This window comes from Gymnoscopelus microlampas, assembly GCF_963454915.1.
Source record: "Gymnoscopelus microlampas genome assembly, chromosome: 22".
Classification (NCBI taxonomy): Eukaryota; Metazoa; Chordata; class Actinopteri; order Myctophiformes; family Myctophidae; genus Gymnoscopelus; species Gymnoscopelus microlampas.
In genome coordinates, this window is record NC_139959.1 from 29766203 (window position 1) to 29782800 (window position 16598).

The 16598-nt window shown below is 40.7% G+C and overlaps 1 protein-coding gene across 1 annotated transcript; it reads right to left on the reverse strand.

The window, feature by feature from the left end:
* Window positions 1-2625: 2625 nt before the first annotated feature.
* On the reverse strand, window positions 2626-12891 carry pdia4 (protein disulfide isomerase family A, member 4). Its single transcript, XM_084048418.1, has 10 exons — window positions 12669-12891; window positions 11439-11631; window positions 10676-10881; window positions 8597-8735; window positions 8055-8260; window positions 6914-7072; window positions 5584-5735; window positions 5138-5294; window positions 4005-4238; window positions 2626-3282 (listed from the first exon to the last, which is right to left on the reverse strand). The coding sequence occupies exons 1-10, from the start codon at window positions 12742-12744 to the stop codon at window positions 2867-2869; spliced, it is 1938 nt and encodes a 645-aa protein (XP_083904544.1). The 5' UTR covers window positions 12745-12891; the 3' UTR covers window positions 2626-2866.
* Between the last annotated feature and the right edge of the window lie 3707 nt (window positions 12892-16598).

Consider the following 16598-nt stretch of genomic DNA (forward strand, 5'->3'; position numbering starts at 1 on the left):
GGCCTCTAAATACTCTGAATTGAATGGACATATCGGTGTCCATAGACCCAGACACCTTCATTCACAAACTGCACAGTAATGAGTCATTTTTTAAAACGAGAGCTTTAGTCAAAATAATAGTCTGGGAGGGTTAGCGTCGGAGCTTGGACAGCAGGGGCGCGGCCACTGCGTTGTGATTCAAATCAACAGCCAATGAAGAAAAGGGGGCGGGATCCACATGCAGTGGGTGTTGCATCTAAATAGGATCGATGGGAAGCAATTTCCCCTTGAGAAATTTCGGCCGCCGTTGTTGTGTACTGCTGTTTGCCTCTCGTCTGACTTTTTAGACGAGTTGCACAGCTCAGACCGGTAAGAGGCGTGTCCGCTCAGATTCTGAGCGTAAGGTACATCCCGCCCACAAATACCAGGGCTCTGGCCCAGAAGTTCCTCGCCAGAGCTGGCGAAAACTTCTGGGAACTCAGATTATCAAAATAATGGCATAGGGTATCCACATCCTAATCGCATTCGTCACTGTGTCACAGTCTGCGTGAAACACAGCTTTTCAAAGTTGAACTTTAAAGGATAATATGATATCGCTGTGTAAATGTTATTCCTGGATCAACACAATCATTTGTTTTTCCAGGACTCACAGCGGTAAAGTTAGAAAGGTCAGATTTCCATGGTTTGTGTATGGTAACATAATTCTGAGTTCAATTCCAGCAATGGGTATTTTCTTTTGGTTTGATTGATTGAATACTTCATTAACACAATTTTAACAGTACAGGTAGTACAGTCGTTATGCTAAAAGGATAACACACAAAAATCCAGGGGGCTTGTTTCCGTTGTGGTCCATTGTTAATCAGCCATTTTATTTATTTTATTTTGCTAAGGTTAGGCAGTGATATGCTAAAGGATATGCTCTGGTTTTTGTGTCGTTTCATTTGTTTATTTCATGTTGAAGTTTAAAGACACAGGTTTGGTAAAAGTTTTGTTAAGGTTAGATAGACACTGTTCGTATTTTTAAGTTTACACATAGGATGTGGTTAAGGTTAGACACAGTATGCCTACGTTTAGACATGGGGTTGTTGTGGTTTAATGCATTAACTTTAGTTGAAGGACCAAAAACCTTCAACCTATCTTGATTCATGTGGTCCTCACCAATGCTCATTATAAGGTCTGCTCGTCCCAGAGGATGGCTGTGGACAGTTCAAAAACCAGTCCGTCTACCAGTGAGGTTTTGTTAATTGGGTTTGTTAATTTCAAATAAGATTTAAAAACATTTTTTTATTGATGCAAGAATTGGCTTCCGTTTCAGCATGCTAACTTTCCAGGAAGAGAAAGCTTGGAATCCTCATCGATGATGTCATTGGTAGGCAGGTTTCTGAACTGTCCATAGCCCACCAATGAGACACCAGTGAGTAGATGGAAATTGTGCCATATTATAATGTGCATTAGTGAGGACCAATTGTTATTATCATTAATAATACGTTATTTCATAACACACAGCGGTATCAGATCTACCTATGTACATACAGTATGGATCTCTAATGGAGCTGGTTCCACAGATTCCTTTATCCATTTTTATAGCCAATGTCAAGTCAATTTTATTTATACATTTCATCCCAACACATCCAATGTGGTTCACTTTCAAACTAATGATAACAAAGGGTTATCCTTGGATATAACAGACAACATTCCTCATTGTATTCTGTCTGAAATAACCACAATTAATTGTACCAAGGGGTGAGGCACGTTTCCTACAAGCTCCAGAACCAAGCTTGTCATACTACCACGCTCGTAGGTCGGCACGTTCTCCAAGAATGTTTAAGGGAATTTTGCTCTCCATTTTCCCCAAGGAGATTTTACTATAATTGCGAGTTGTACTGTAGTCTGCAGTGTTATGTTCTACCTGTCCTGCCATATATCATGTCCATGTGGCATATATTGAATATCCAAACTAGTTTGAAAGATCTCCTGTCATGTCATGGGGCTTTATCACACAACCCTTTCGACAAGCATCCTCAGGGTCCTGCAACAAAGAATAAGTGAGCCCCAACGTCGATCTGGGGTTTGCGGTTCAAGGTTAGAACCAGATACAATATGGACTTTCCATGTGCCTGAAGCACTGGAAAGATGGTGCCATGACTGCCATCACTGTTTAATACCGTCTTTAATGTTTAAATCTATAGTAATAGCTATTTTCGACTACAAGAACTAAGTGAACCATACCGTGAAACGTATTTCAGAGGTTATGGATTTGTTTCCATATGATACGGCTTGGTAATCAGAACCTAATGTGGGCCCTTCTCTGAGGTGGTACTAACCCTGAGTTCTGGGAACCCAATACTCAGAACTTAAGAAAAGACATTTCCCCTAAAATAGCAAAAACAGCTGGCTGAGCTTATAGAGCTATTTTAAAAGAATGCCAACTTTCACAACTCATTTTAAAATTCTTTGGAAATTGAAAACAAAAATGTCTCCATCACAGTATGTTGATAATTATATACCATCAACTCTTAACATATTTGATAGAAGTAATGCTGACTTAATTTGGTGATGGTAATTACAAGCTGTGTAATGACAATTTTATTATGCTAAAAGCTTCCATGCTGGCCCTACCTTGTAACAACACCCAACACCATAGGCTTTTGTTTACATTTTATTTAAAAAGACTTAGAAATCTCAAACATAGTGCTAACATGCTTTTAGAAATGGAAGAATGCAGAATCTCTTGGTATGACCAGAAACAATAATGATTCAACACTGTAATGACAGTAATTCAGTAACACTTTTATCCTCCGCTCCCTTTCCAAAAGGGCTCGTTAGCTTCCCAGATGACTCCGCACTAGCATGAGAACAGTTCTTAGCTACTTTGTGAGACAAATTCTCAAAGTTCGTCTTTCTTCTGTGACAGCTTTGTGGCGTGCTTTTCCAAGAACTTGCTAAATCCCTCTATCGTTCTGTCGCCGCCCTCAAATTTGATTGGGCTCTGCTTGCTGTCGCTGGGTGCAAAGTATATCGTGGGGAAGCCCTCGGCTTTGTAGCTGTCGTGCGGAATGTCGTTCGCCGTGGCGTCCATCTTGGCGATGACGATGTTTTTCTCACCTTTGTACATCTTACCCAGAGCCAGGTAGTCTGGCTCCAGCTTCTTACAGTGGCCACACCAGGGGGCGTAGAACTCGATCAAAACGTCCTTCTTGGTGTCCATGACAATGTCATTGAAGGTCTTGCCTACCACCACCTTCACTGGTCCCTTGTTGCTCTTCGGTACAGGCTGGGACTTGATGATGGGACCGAGTTTGCCTGTGACAAGGAGAGACATACACAAGGGAAATTCCGAGACATATATATTTAGGGTGAATAGTGAGAATAATAAGTAGGTAAGTAAAATGTATTTGTAGAGCACCTTTCACAGGCATTCAGAGTCACAAATTGCTTCACAACAATAAAAGTAGGGAATAAGGATGAAAGGTGATGCAAACTGGCATTAGTTTACCCAAGAGAAACTTGTTTATCTTGTGATGCAGTCTAAAAAAAGATGGATTACTTAACCACTATCTACTTAGCTGACCAGGGTCCCCCAGGGGTCTGTACTTGGACCATCCTTTTCCCCCCTCTATACGAAATCTCTTCACCAGAAATAGTCGATCTACAAGCTTACGGTTAAGAACTTGTAGGCTGGCTATTTTTGCTGAATGTTCGTTCGCCTATTATGACATGGCCAGAATAGGGACACTTGGGTTCATGTGGTTAACCACTTTCAACCTGGTGTCCCTATGTTGGCCATGTCATTATAGGTGACATTTCTCAATAACAGATCAACAAACAGATCTACAAGCTCACAAACGCTCCACAATGCAAGCTTGTAGATCAGCTATTTTCACTATCGTACAAAAAATAATTATTAGGCGTAAAGGGAAAGTTCACCCCCAAAATTACTTTTTTTCACCCCATGGAGACTTGAATTCATGGATATGGAATGCGTGTAGTTTTTAAGTTTAAAAACAAAAACTTCTAGAACACACCTTTCTTGAAGGCCATAACAAAGTCCCTGAGCACGTCGGCGTCAACTTCCTCGGGTTCCATGGCGTACTTTTTCCCTTCCTGTCCAAGAATGCCCACGTTGACGTCCTCGCCGCTGTCACTCAGCCCCAAGCTCTTCAGCTCGTCTGCATAGTCTTCCTCATCGGCGATGGCAAACGTGTATTCTGGGAAGTCCTTGGCCACCTCTAGCACCTTGGCCCTCCAGAACTGAGTCGCTGTGAATTCAAACAGGATAGAGTGATATGAGAATCCTACTAACCTATTTAGACCTGAGGTCGATTCTACAAATGTCTTATAAAATCTTATGTTGCTATTAAATCAGTGGTTCTCAAACCTTTTCATGTCAAGGACCCCCCAAATTATATGTATTTGGCACCCATCTCAAAATAGTTAGTTCCACGGACCCCCAGAAGCATTTTTGATTTGAGTTACAAATGTTCGCTTTAAAAAAAAAATATATATATATATATATATATATATATATATATAAATATATATATATATATATTCAAAGATTTACAAAAATGTTCTTGATTTAAAAAAATAGCAGATCTACAAGCTCATAGCGTTCATATGGACCCTTTCGGGTCTGTAACTCAGAGTGTATAACTCAGAGTTAAAAGGTTAATGATTTATATAAAACCATTATAAATCATACAAGCTCAGTGACCTTGCGGTTAGAGTGTCCACCCTAAGATTGGGCGGTTGGGGTTCGATCCCCGGCCGGGTCTACCAAAGTAGACCCGAAACTAAAGACTAAAGAAAATGGGACACAAGGCCTCCCTGCTTGGGGGTAAATCGCTGCAACATACTAGCGTCTAGCTATGGGCCACATGACTCGGCAAGGCTTACTTATATCAAATGGAGGTAGATTGTGGTCCCAGAGATAAAAACGAGGTATGTGGCATATTAAACTGGGGGTCCTTGAAATTCAAAAGGTTGAGAATCATCGTCCTGGTGTCTAGTCTTGTGTTCAATTTATGACATACTGAATATATGATAGGGTTTTGTAAAACCTGCAGTAGCAATTTAGCAGCGCCCTCAAAATAACGATGGCGACAAAATGGCGACCGTGTGAATATGGTAAATGGAAAAGCAGCTTTTGAAAGCTCACCTTTCTTGAAGTCAAAGCTGAAGTCCACGCCATAGTACACAACCACTAACGGTCTCTTGGTGTACCGCTTGGCGTCGTTGCTCTGCTTCCTGTGGCCTACCAGAGGTAGGATGTTCTTTTTAAAGAAGTCCTGCACCTCAGACACTGCCGTGGAGTCCTGTATAGACAACGAATAAAGAAAAACTATGTTGGAATTATTTTCTCAAATACAGTGTGCCATTTCAAGGTCTTGACTCCAGAAAGCCTGGCTTTCGTCTTGCACATACAATTACACTAAATTAAAGCTTGCCATTTAAAATTAAGTTTCATGTGCTACTTAAGTAAACAATTTGAGTACATTTTCCACCACCGCTTCAGTATAGCATCTATAGGTCTCCTTTTATTTTAACTTGTATAGAAACCGACAACGGACAGTTCAACATGCTAGCAATGAGTTAAAAACAAACCTCGACAGTAAATGTGTGTGATGCTGGCTCATATTTGGAGCGGAACTTTTCGGGCTGGACCATGACAACCTGCCCCGGCGAGGCTTTCAGCAGTTTGGCCACGTCAGAGCTGAAGGTGTGGAGGAAATGGAAGTCCTCTCGCAGATTGTTACCTGCCAGACAGAGATAAGAGAGAACAGACCACAGTAAGGACAATACCGGAAGACATGTCAACTAGCTTACTAAATGGATTTGAGGCCGTAAACATTGCCTTCCAGATGATTGTATGTGTGTGTGTTGATTTATTACACTACTGAAACTTTCTTTCCCACTATTGTCAAATTGATTTGTGGTATAAATCAAGTCGTGGTGGGTAGTAATTTCATCAGCCATTGAACGCATGATAAACTAACGAGAGACACCGAAACAAATATCCCCACAAGACAAGAAATTGTCATGTCTAGATAGGGCTGTGGCAATATACCGTTATAGTGTGTCAACATCCTGATGTGAGAAAGGATATGGTCTGGGATTTGGGATATTGTAAAATTGTAATTATAAGAGTTGCGTTTTCCTGCTTTTAAATCATTTAAGCCATATTTTATGCTTTTAAATAAATTGTCACGATTCGTCACAATATTGATATTGAGGTATTTGGTAAAGAATAGTGTGAAATTTGATTTTGTCCACATGACCAAGCCCTATTTCATACCAAAAGACATGCAAAAATAGGGCCCATAGTGTTTGTATTTGTTGATGACATTAACATTAACACATATTATTGTGTTAATCCCTGTATGCTATGTTGATTAATTGAATACATAGGACCACAAAAGTCCCCAGGACTTTTGTGTTATCCTTTTAGCTTTAATGTCTTTACTGTACCACGTGCTGTTTACATTTCTGACTAATAAAGTATTCAATCAATCAATCAATCAATATTTCTAGGATGCTTTTTAACTCTTTGACTGCCAGAAATAAAACATAATTTTGCCACGCCACTGCCAGCGATTTTTGAGTGTTTTCACCAACCTTTGAAAAATCATAGAATATTTATCTCCAGTATGATCGATCCCCCGATCGCTTTAAAAGACGTAGTTGTGGGCAGTTGAATGTAGGCTGTTTTCGCCCAAAAAGCATCAGAAACAGAGGAAAAGCCATTCTTCCCCGTGGAATTACAAGGAAGAGAGCGGGCTGTTTGTTTTGCGATCACGTGCCCCGCTGCTCCTCTCCTTCTCTGGGAGCCAAACGGTGACCAATAGGAGAGCAAACAGCTCATCATTGGCAGGCTACACCGTAGCAAAATGCCAATGGCAAAGAGTGAAGAGACTCAGCTCAGAGTTGCGCTTACAGGCTTCCATGTAGGTCTCATAGGCTGCGTCCTGCTCGGTGGAGAACACGCCCAGTATGACAGCGTCATCACCATCCTTCATCAGCTCCTGCACCTGTTTGACGGCCTGGACCGGCTTAGACGGAGGACCGGCCTGCTCGCTCATGTAGTCCACGATACCTACAAATAGAGGGGCAGTACATGGTATGAGCTAGGACACAGGTGTTTCAAAGTGGGGGCCGCGTCCCCCAGGTGGGAAAGAAGAGGGGAAAATGTCAGCTTATAGATCAGCCATTAACACAAATGTTTGCCATTTCACAATGGGGGGGGGGGGAGCAGCAGCCAGAAGCTATGGTTATTTGGGGGTCCTTGGTTCTCAAAACCAAAATGCAACAGAAATTGATACACATGCACACATAAGCATGCCTATATAAACCATGTACACATAGTTTATATAGCTTTAGTTTATACCCATATTTAGTTTTAATAACTTCGTGGCAAAGTTTTTTTATTTTTTGAAGCTGCAATCCATTAAAACAAATTGTGTGTTAACCAATCTGTATGAGAATGTTAATACAATATAACTAACACAACTGCAGTGGTTGGAGGTGGTCAACCTGCTATTCTATTGAGACATTAACATCCTGTGGTCGGGTAGGACACCTACTGGTTACCATGAGGTACTGCATTAAGGGAAACAACTTGTGTTCCAAAACGTGTTCTCCATTGTAAATAAATAATATTTGTTGCCATTCATTACAATTCCCCAACCTCACCAAGACTAATTCCTTAAAGATAAAGTAAAGAGTCCTTATTGTGTGCATACATTAAAATGGGAATTCTCTTTATAAACACGTCTGGGCTGGGCCATATTCACATCTACTCACACATTTGTGTGCACCCCAGACTTTTTTGAAGTTGGTCATTTCAAACATGCTTTTTGCTAACTTTCCAGGGATAGAAAGCCTGCGGTTTATTTAGCTTGGGTTTCTGAACTGTCCACAGCCCACCAATGAGACACAGACAGAGTAGACAAAAACTGCACCATATTCTGAGCATTAGTGAGGACCATTTATATGAAGATAGGTTGAAAATGGTTGAAAATGTTGTTGTTTAAGTACAATGCAACAGGCATCTCTACTACTACCCTACAGACACCTACCAAACTTCTCTCTGGGTCCGTTGTAGTCAAACATTTTGCCCTTCCTGAAGATCTTGAGCGTAGGATAGCCGGAGACCTCGAACCGAGTGGCGATATCCCCCTCCACGGTGGCATCCACCTTGGCCAGGGGAATGGGCGGAGAGCGCTTGCTCAGTTCCTGCGCGGCCTTCTCGTACTCTGGAGCCAGGCTCTTGCAGTGTCCACACCTGGACAAGTTTTCATAACACAGAGTTAGGTGATTAGGTTAGATTGATTATTTTTTATGTTAAATGTTATTCATTGGCTGTACTGTTGAGCACATTGTGATTTGTTCCTGATGTCCAACAGACCAGGATCATTATTAACTGATTCTCTCTAGTAAATTGCAACTTCAAAAAAAGGGTCTATAAATAAAGTTACTAATTAGGGATGGGCAACAATCGATATTGTATCAATATCGTATGAAATATGGATTGCAGCTTAAATGGTCATTGCATTTCATTCCGAAGCACCGCTGCTAATTTTTAGAGCTGTTCAAAGTCTTTCAAGAGAGGAGGACTGACCATGGGGCGTAGAACTCCACCAGGATGATGTCGGCATTGTTGACGGTCTCGTCAAAGTTGTCCGTGGTCAGAACCAGCGTGGCCTCAGGAGGGGGCTTCCAGTCTGGATGAGCCACCTCTTTGACCCGAGCCACGATGGCTGCAACAGACAGGCAGTTGTCACATTAGCAATGGTGATTAAGAGAAACTGGATGGACACAAGAGCCATAATGGCTGGAGCATACAGTCGGTGAAAACATGAACATCGTATTACATACTGAGTTGACTTTAAGAGAAACTGGATGGACACAAGAGTCATAATGGCTGGAGCATACAGTCGGTGAAAACATGAACATCGTATTACATACAGAGTTGACTTTTTTTTAAAAGGTCCATAACAGTGCCAACAGCCTACATGTCACTGTCTATTCACTTCAGCCATGTATCCTTCATAAACATAGACCATTTTCCAGTTGATGGATCTATTTTTAGATTTCATGTTTGTTTACATTTTCTCCAAAGTCAATCTGTTATCTGAATGACTGACTCAATGTTGTCTAAAGGCAGCTGCATGGTTAATTAGTCACAGATATTTGAATTTAGCATATACAGTAACTCCCCCCAGGGGACTAGACGTTTCAAATCAATCTGGGCTTTAAAATATAACGATAACATAACTGTAGGATAAAGAATAACCATGCAGTCATATTCAGTGTGTTGAATATAATGATACAGCGCAGCACAGGCCGTGCTACATTGAGACACGTCTTGGTTGCATTTCGAGGAGTGCATTCTGTGTTGCAGGAAGTACATTTTCGCAGACTTTCTTACCACCCTCGCCCATAACCACAAAAGCGTTCCACAAACACATTTGACATTCCACTTCCTGGGGGCTTTTGCTCAGCTCACTATACTTTCCCTTGTAGTTTGTGTTTCACCTCGCTAAATGGTGTTGCACTGCAGGCACTGCACTGCACTTGAGATTGGCTGCGTTTCAATCAGCTATTAATGACATGTGGCTCATTCAATAAGCTATGGCTAGATATGGCTTTCAGAACGTAATCACATTTAATATGTTTAATTTTAAAAACCCAAGATCAAAGAGTCTAATATGGAAATAAAGCTAATCGGGTCCTCACGGGTCGATATGGCTAAATCCATTTCAGATTAATTTACACTTGAGCCGCGGCAATTATAATTGTTCTGACCCGTACCCGAGAAGTAAGTCAATATTTTGGACCCGGACCGCTCAGGTCTCCGGTTTTCAGTTCCGAGTGGACCCATGGTAACCTCTAGTGCAGTGGTCTTCAAGGGTTTTCAGGCCAAGGACCCCTAGCCGAGAGAGAGATGAAGCAGGGACCCCCTCTATATTGTATAAAATTGTGTTTCAGATTAAACTTTTCTTTTTTTACTTGGTCTCCTCTTTTTTACCTTTACACCTATACCTCTTTGCCAAAAATAGCCAATCTACAAGCTCACAACACCTCACGGTGCGAGGCATTGGGAGCTTGTAGTACAGAGGTGAAGGAGGAGAATGGAGTGCTGGTTTTGACTGACGGCAACTTTGAAACATTCATGGAGGGCAGTGTTGTGTTCTAGTTTTTTTCGGAAGGTATACGCTACGATACGATGCGCGTGGTCGTGGGTATACGCTCTCGCGTTTTCAATGGATGAAACAGTTTTTGAAGGTATACGGTAGCGACGAAAAAAATCTCAAGGTACACGCCGTACACAGCATCTGACGGTAGAACACACCACTGATGGAGGGCAAGGACACGGTGCTAGTTGAGTTCTACGCTCCATGGTAAGTTGGTTCGTCTTCCCTTATCTTGAGAAAATGGCTTAAACTTTTGAATCTGTTTTGGTCTGTTTGTGTTTGTGCTGTCTACAAGCTCACAACGCCTCACGGTGCGAGGCATTGGGAGCTTGTAGATCTACTATTTTTGGCTAAAAAGAGATGATAAAAAAAGAGATGCTAGGGTTCAAGTGGTTAATGTAAAAAAAAAAATCCCCGGCCCTGCAGTAACTCTGAGGACCCCCTGTTGAACACCCCTGCTCTAGTGTGACACAAGCATTGTGATTGGCGGGCAGCTCTCCTACCCTTCTCATTCCTGTCTCCATCATAGTCCACAGGCTCTCCCTTCTTCAGAATCTTGATGGTGGGATAGCCAGAGACCTCGAACCGCTTCCCCAAATCACTGGCCTTGGTGACGTCCACCTTGGCCACAGGTATAGCTGGGTCATTCTCCTTCAGAATCTGAGCGATCTTCTCGTACTCTGGGGCAAACGACTTGCAGTGACCACACCTAGGAAGAGAACAGAAGAGAAAACATGTGTTACAGTTCAAATGTCAGGGATCACAATGGAAGAGAACACTAATTTGTTTCAATGGTTCAGGACTATTATTTTATGGAATATTGCAATTTAAACTGCAATTCACAAAATCTTCTTTGTTGTTTAAAGAAAGTGCTTCGTAAAAAGTAATAACATTTAAAAGTCACCAAAATCACTATGATATAATCACTGTGTTTATAAGTCCATTTCCCATCTCTCTTGATAGCAGTCTCTGCGATTTGGAAATTGCAGTAGTTCATATTTGGATTTTTTTTTTACCTTGTAAGGCCTACTTTATACTTTATACTTATACTATTAAAAAAAAGAACAGTTCTGTAAGCCGTGTTGTTACTGTAGCTTGTTGATCTGCTATTTGTTAAAGCATTTGGGATGCCAGGGGTAAAGTGATTAAATGCTCAGCCCCAATCAAACAGATTCACAGACCAAAACAGCACAAACACAAACAGACCAAAACAGATTCAAAAGTTTAAGCCATTTTCTCAAGATAAGGGAAGACGAACCAACTTACCATGGAGCGTAGAACTCAACTAGCACCGTGTCCTTGCCCTCCATGAATGTTTCAAAGTTGCCGTCAGTCAAAACCAGCACTCCATTCTCCTCCTTCACCTCTGTACTATCTTCATCATCATCATCACTGTCGTCGTCGTAATCCTCTTCATCATCACTGTCGTCATCAGTCTCTTCACCTTCCTCTGCAAATCCTGACACATGACAAAAGCAATAGATGCATCTACTGGTAAATGAAGGGAAATGGCCGATGATGTCAGAATGCTGCAAACCCAACTAGAGAGCACACAAGAATGTCTCTTTTTAATCAGTTTCACAACATTTATACCTACAGTATAAAGGAATTCTGAACCAAATACAGACAAAATCTGAACAAATAATAATGTCTAACCGATAAGAATGTTCTTAGATTGGGGTCCTATAAGAATCTAATGTACCATCTATGTGGTCCACAAATGTAACAAAATGGACTGGTTCCTCACCCATTTGTAATCCTGAGATGGTACTGTATACATTTACACCCTCCCAGTGTTAAATGTAACTGTTTTGGCAATCCTAACATAATATTATTAGAGCATATCACCATCAATGTGGGCCAAATATATAACCTTTAATCCAATTGGTTACATTTGCATCCTCTCAGAGTTACATTAAGTGATTACAGTAGCCCTCCTAACAACAGTCAGTGTGCACATGAACATGAAGTAACTAAGTACATTTACTGAAGTACTGTACTTAAGTACAACATTGTTGAGGTATTTTTACTGGAGTATTAGCCATTTTCTAAAGATTTTTCAACAATTTCGACAATGTGGAAACTTGTGAAATGGGACATACTGCATAATGAGTACTTTTACTTTTGTACTTGAAGTATATTTTGATACAAATACTTTTGTACTTTAACTCAAGTGAATTTTGAATTCCAGACTTTTGCTCGTAACAGAGCATTTCTACATTGCAGTATTGATGTATTGATACTTTTAGTTAAGTAAAAAAAATGTAATACTTCTTCCACCACTGGGGCCACAGCACTGCTAGTTATTGGTTAACATGCTAACAGGACCATAGCATAATGATAGCAGGCTTGCAGGGGGGGGGGGGGTGCACTGTGCAAGGGAGAGGTTCGAGACACACACACATACACCAGTGATGACAACATGCTGCTATAACAGCAGCGTTTCAATAAGCATGATGTACACAAACAGATCATTATAATAAACAATAGACTCACCATCCTCACATCTGATGACAGATGCAAACTGCACCACACCAAGCAGCACAATGAGCAGCAGTGTAACCTTCTTCATGATCAATGATCTTAATACTTCTAATCAACGATCATCAGTGTAATTTAAATACTGATCAATCAGTGCAGCAGAGTAATACTGGAGGTGTTCGTATCTTTCATGTAAAGTGAAATCACTTCATGCATCCAGGGTCCTGTCTGCAACTTGTCTGACTTGCCACCGTCCGATTGGTCCGCGTCATCGGCTGTCGTCCAATCACGGCTCGCCACTCAATTCCTGATTGTCGTACGTTGGAGCCTGCCATTGGATGATTCTGTTAGTTCCAGCGTTGCCATGTCCGCTTATTATAAGGGACTTTGGGCTTGTTTTTCCTATAAAGTCGCTTGTATGTAGTGGTAGTTGCGGCGGGGGGGGGGGGGGGGGGGGGGGGCTTGCTTCTAAAGTGTAGTTGCTTAATTGGGCTTGCTGTCTAATGTTGTTTAAACCAGTGGTTCTCAAACATTTTCATGTCAAGGACCCACAAAGTAATACTCAAAACATATTTGTTGTTCAAATGTTTCAAAAACATTCGAAACATACTACATTTTTATTTTTCTCTTTTTGAAAATAGCAGACCTACAAGCTAAGCTCACAACGTTGTTGTGAGCTTAGAACAAGATCTGCATCTGGCTCTCCGACAACAAACTTTCATTACACCTGGGTAAAACTGAATCCATCCTCTTTGGGTCCAGTCCTAACCAGCAAGGCTGAGAGTTTCACAATCAAAGTGGGTGATGATGTTATCACAAGAAAGGAGGAAATTACCTACCTGGGTTCTATCCTGGAGGCAACCCTCTCCGGTAACAAAAACGCCGAAAAAGGTCATCCAAGCAATACGCTATTTGTGGAGGATTGATCGTCTAGTCAGTAAGAATACTCTGAAAATTCTTGCAGGGGCCCTCATACAAGGTCATTATGATTATGCATGCACTTCATGGTATCACAACACCTCCAAGGCCTTAAAAACAAGGCTCCAAACATCCCAAAACAAACTTGTAAGGCTACTACTTGGCCTCAATCACAAAACCCATCTAACCCATGCTCATTTTGCTAGGATTGGATGGCTTAGGGTTGAGGACAGAGTACAGCAACTTGCTATGGGCCTGGTCTTCAAGATATACCACAACATTGGGATCCCCCTGTATTTGTCAAAGTACTTCCAAAATGTTAATGAAGTCCATGATCATAACACCAGAGGCAGCTCCACAAATCATGTTCAACCCAGATTTGGCTCAACAAAGGGAATGAACTCGTTCTCATGCTATTCATCAAAAATGTGGAATGCCCTACCAAAAGGAGTAAAGGAGTGTAAAACCCTACTCACTTTCAAAATTGCCTTAAAGTTACACCTTCAGGAGGCTGCAATTGAAAGATGGCCCCTGTCCAAGTCCTAACCTACCCCACCCCCATTCTCTCTTTCTTCTTTGTACATATGTTTCACTCTTCATACCAGTAACCTGTAAACTGATTGTATGACCTTCTATAGTAGTGTGTATATCTGTCTGTCTCATGTCATCATGATTTGTGTGCGTGGGGAACTCATTTGAAACAAGCTCAGTGCTTTTATGAGTCTTCCAGTTTAGTAGACCTCGTATTGTGAATTTGTACTTCCATGTACTGTTGTTCTCATGTCTTACTAAATAAAGTACATCAATCAATCAATCAATCAGATAGATTGACTATTTTCAAATAGCCTATGGATAGGCTTCTTTTGGGCTTGTTTTCCTAGACTTCATTGCTTATTTCTCTCGCAAAATCTGGCAACCCTGGTTGGTTCCTGTTCATGTCATTGGACCTTTGCCAGGGTTTTCACTGTTTTTAATACTTTTTTCTTTTCTTTTTTGTTTACTTAACCTAATCATTCTGGTGTCCTAGAATGACTTAAATTCTTTATTTCTCCCCCCCCCCCCCCCCCCTAAATTTGTCTTTCTTTCTTTCCGTTTTCCACGTTTGTCCACGTTCATTCAGTTAATAAAACATCAACTGATGCACAAACCTTTTTGGATGATGAAGTATTTAATCAAAAGTAATGATCTTTATTAGTCTACTGCAGTTCACATGCTGCCTAAATCCATACGTTTGTTAGATCAATACTGACACAAAACAAGTAACAACACAGATCTTTAACCTTTCAGGTCTTCCATTGAGTCCAGTAGGCCCATATTGGTATGCTATCACAAGATTTAAATACATTTCTGGACCAAACCTTGATCTAATTTATTAAACAAAGATACATTCCATAATTCCTTGTACTTCACTCTTGCTAGAGATGGAACTACTAAACATTACAATGATTTTCATTTAACAAGGCCCATCAAATTCTTAACATTTCAGATATGACTAAACTTTGACAAAGTGGATGACAAACAGCAAATAGAGTGCCCCCTGTCACAATATGACTTTATCTATGAATCTTCTGAACCCATTCAATTAGTTTGAACCATTTACTGTTGGCTTGCCCTGTCCTGTCCTGAGTCTTGAACATCGTCTCACCCAATGGTGGAAAATGTACTTGAATAAAAGTACAAAAGAATTGGTATCAAAATGTACTTAAAGTACCAGAAGTAGAAAGTACTCATTATTCAGAATGTCCCATTTCACAAGTTTTCAAATGTATGAAATGTATAAAACATCTTTTGAAAATGGCAGATCTACAAGCTCAGAATGCTTCGCAGCAGCTTGTAGATCGGCTATTTTCAAATGTCTGAAATGTATATAGGGCTGAAGTGGTTAATGTATGTTTTGTAATAATAATCAGAATCTACAAAATAGCTAACTATTAACTAAAGTTTTCAAATAATTGTAGTAGAGTAAAAGTACAATATTTGCCTCTGAGATGTAGTGGAGTAGAAGTAAAAGTATTGAAAATTGGAAATACTCAAATAAAGTGAAAATACCTCAAATGTGTACTTAAGTACAGTACTTGAGTAAATTTACTTAGTTACTTTCCACTACTGGTTTCACCCTCCTATAGGAAACACTTCAACTAAACACACACAGAATATCTCCTTCTGAATGTAAATATTGACATTTCTCTGTCTCCCCTTTTTCCCTTTTACTATGAACAGACACACCTGCAGAGACAAAGACAGCAAGAGTGAGAGAGAGAGAGAGAGAGAGAGAGAGAGAGAGAGAGAGAGAGAGAGAGAGAGAGAGAGAGAGAGAGAGAGAGAGAGAGATTCAAAGTTCATATCTGCTCTATCCTCTATGGGTGGAGGCCATAGTTTGCACTGCAGATAATTATGTTTGTCTGAGAGAAAAAGGTTAGTTTGTCCTTGTGCTGTGCAGGTCACTGTGGTAGACACAGGTAGACTGTGTGTGTGTGTGTGTGTGTGTGTGTGTGTGTGTGTGTGTGTGTGTGTGTGTGTGTGTGTGTGTGTGTGTGTGTGTGTGTGTGTGTGTGTGTGTGTGTGTGTGTGTGTGTGTGTGTGTGTGTGCGTATACAGTACGTAAGAGTACAAATATATTGTTCTCAAACATTGTAGCAGCAAGTAATAATAAACATACAACAGGGAAACAACAGACAAAATAAATTATCACAGAATCAAATAATAGCAGTTAAAGCAACTTAGACAGTTTGTCCATTGGTCCATAGTTCATAAGGTGCTGGAAGTTAGGCTATATACAAGGTTTTTACTCCTTACTAGTTATAACAATCTACACAGTAGATTGTTATAACAGTAGATTCTACTGTATATGTGCCAGTGATGATTGCTATTAGGTCATGACAGCCAGGTAATAACATAATGCTTTCTGAAAATGTTCTATATGGTATTACTTTTCTGGCAAGAGGTGCTGAGTATATTGGGAGAGTGGTTTACCAGTTCCCCATAGTTTTATCTTCTGGAAGATTACACTTCTACCACAGGGAGTCA

Coding starts and splice junctions, on each gene's coding strand:
- pdia4 (XM_084048418.1), bottom strand. CDS start 12,744: ATGAAGAAGGTTACACTGCTGCTCATTGTGCTGCTTGGTGTGGTGCAG. Junction 10,882..11,438: donor GTTGAGTTCTACGCTCCATG/GTAAGTTGGTTC, acceptor TTCTCTTCCTAG/GTGTGGTCACTGCAAGTCGT. Junction 5,295..5,583: donor CACACACATTTACTGTCGAG/GTTTGTTTTTAA, acceptor TTGTCTATACAG/GACTCCACGGCAGTGTCTGA.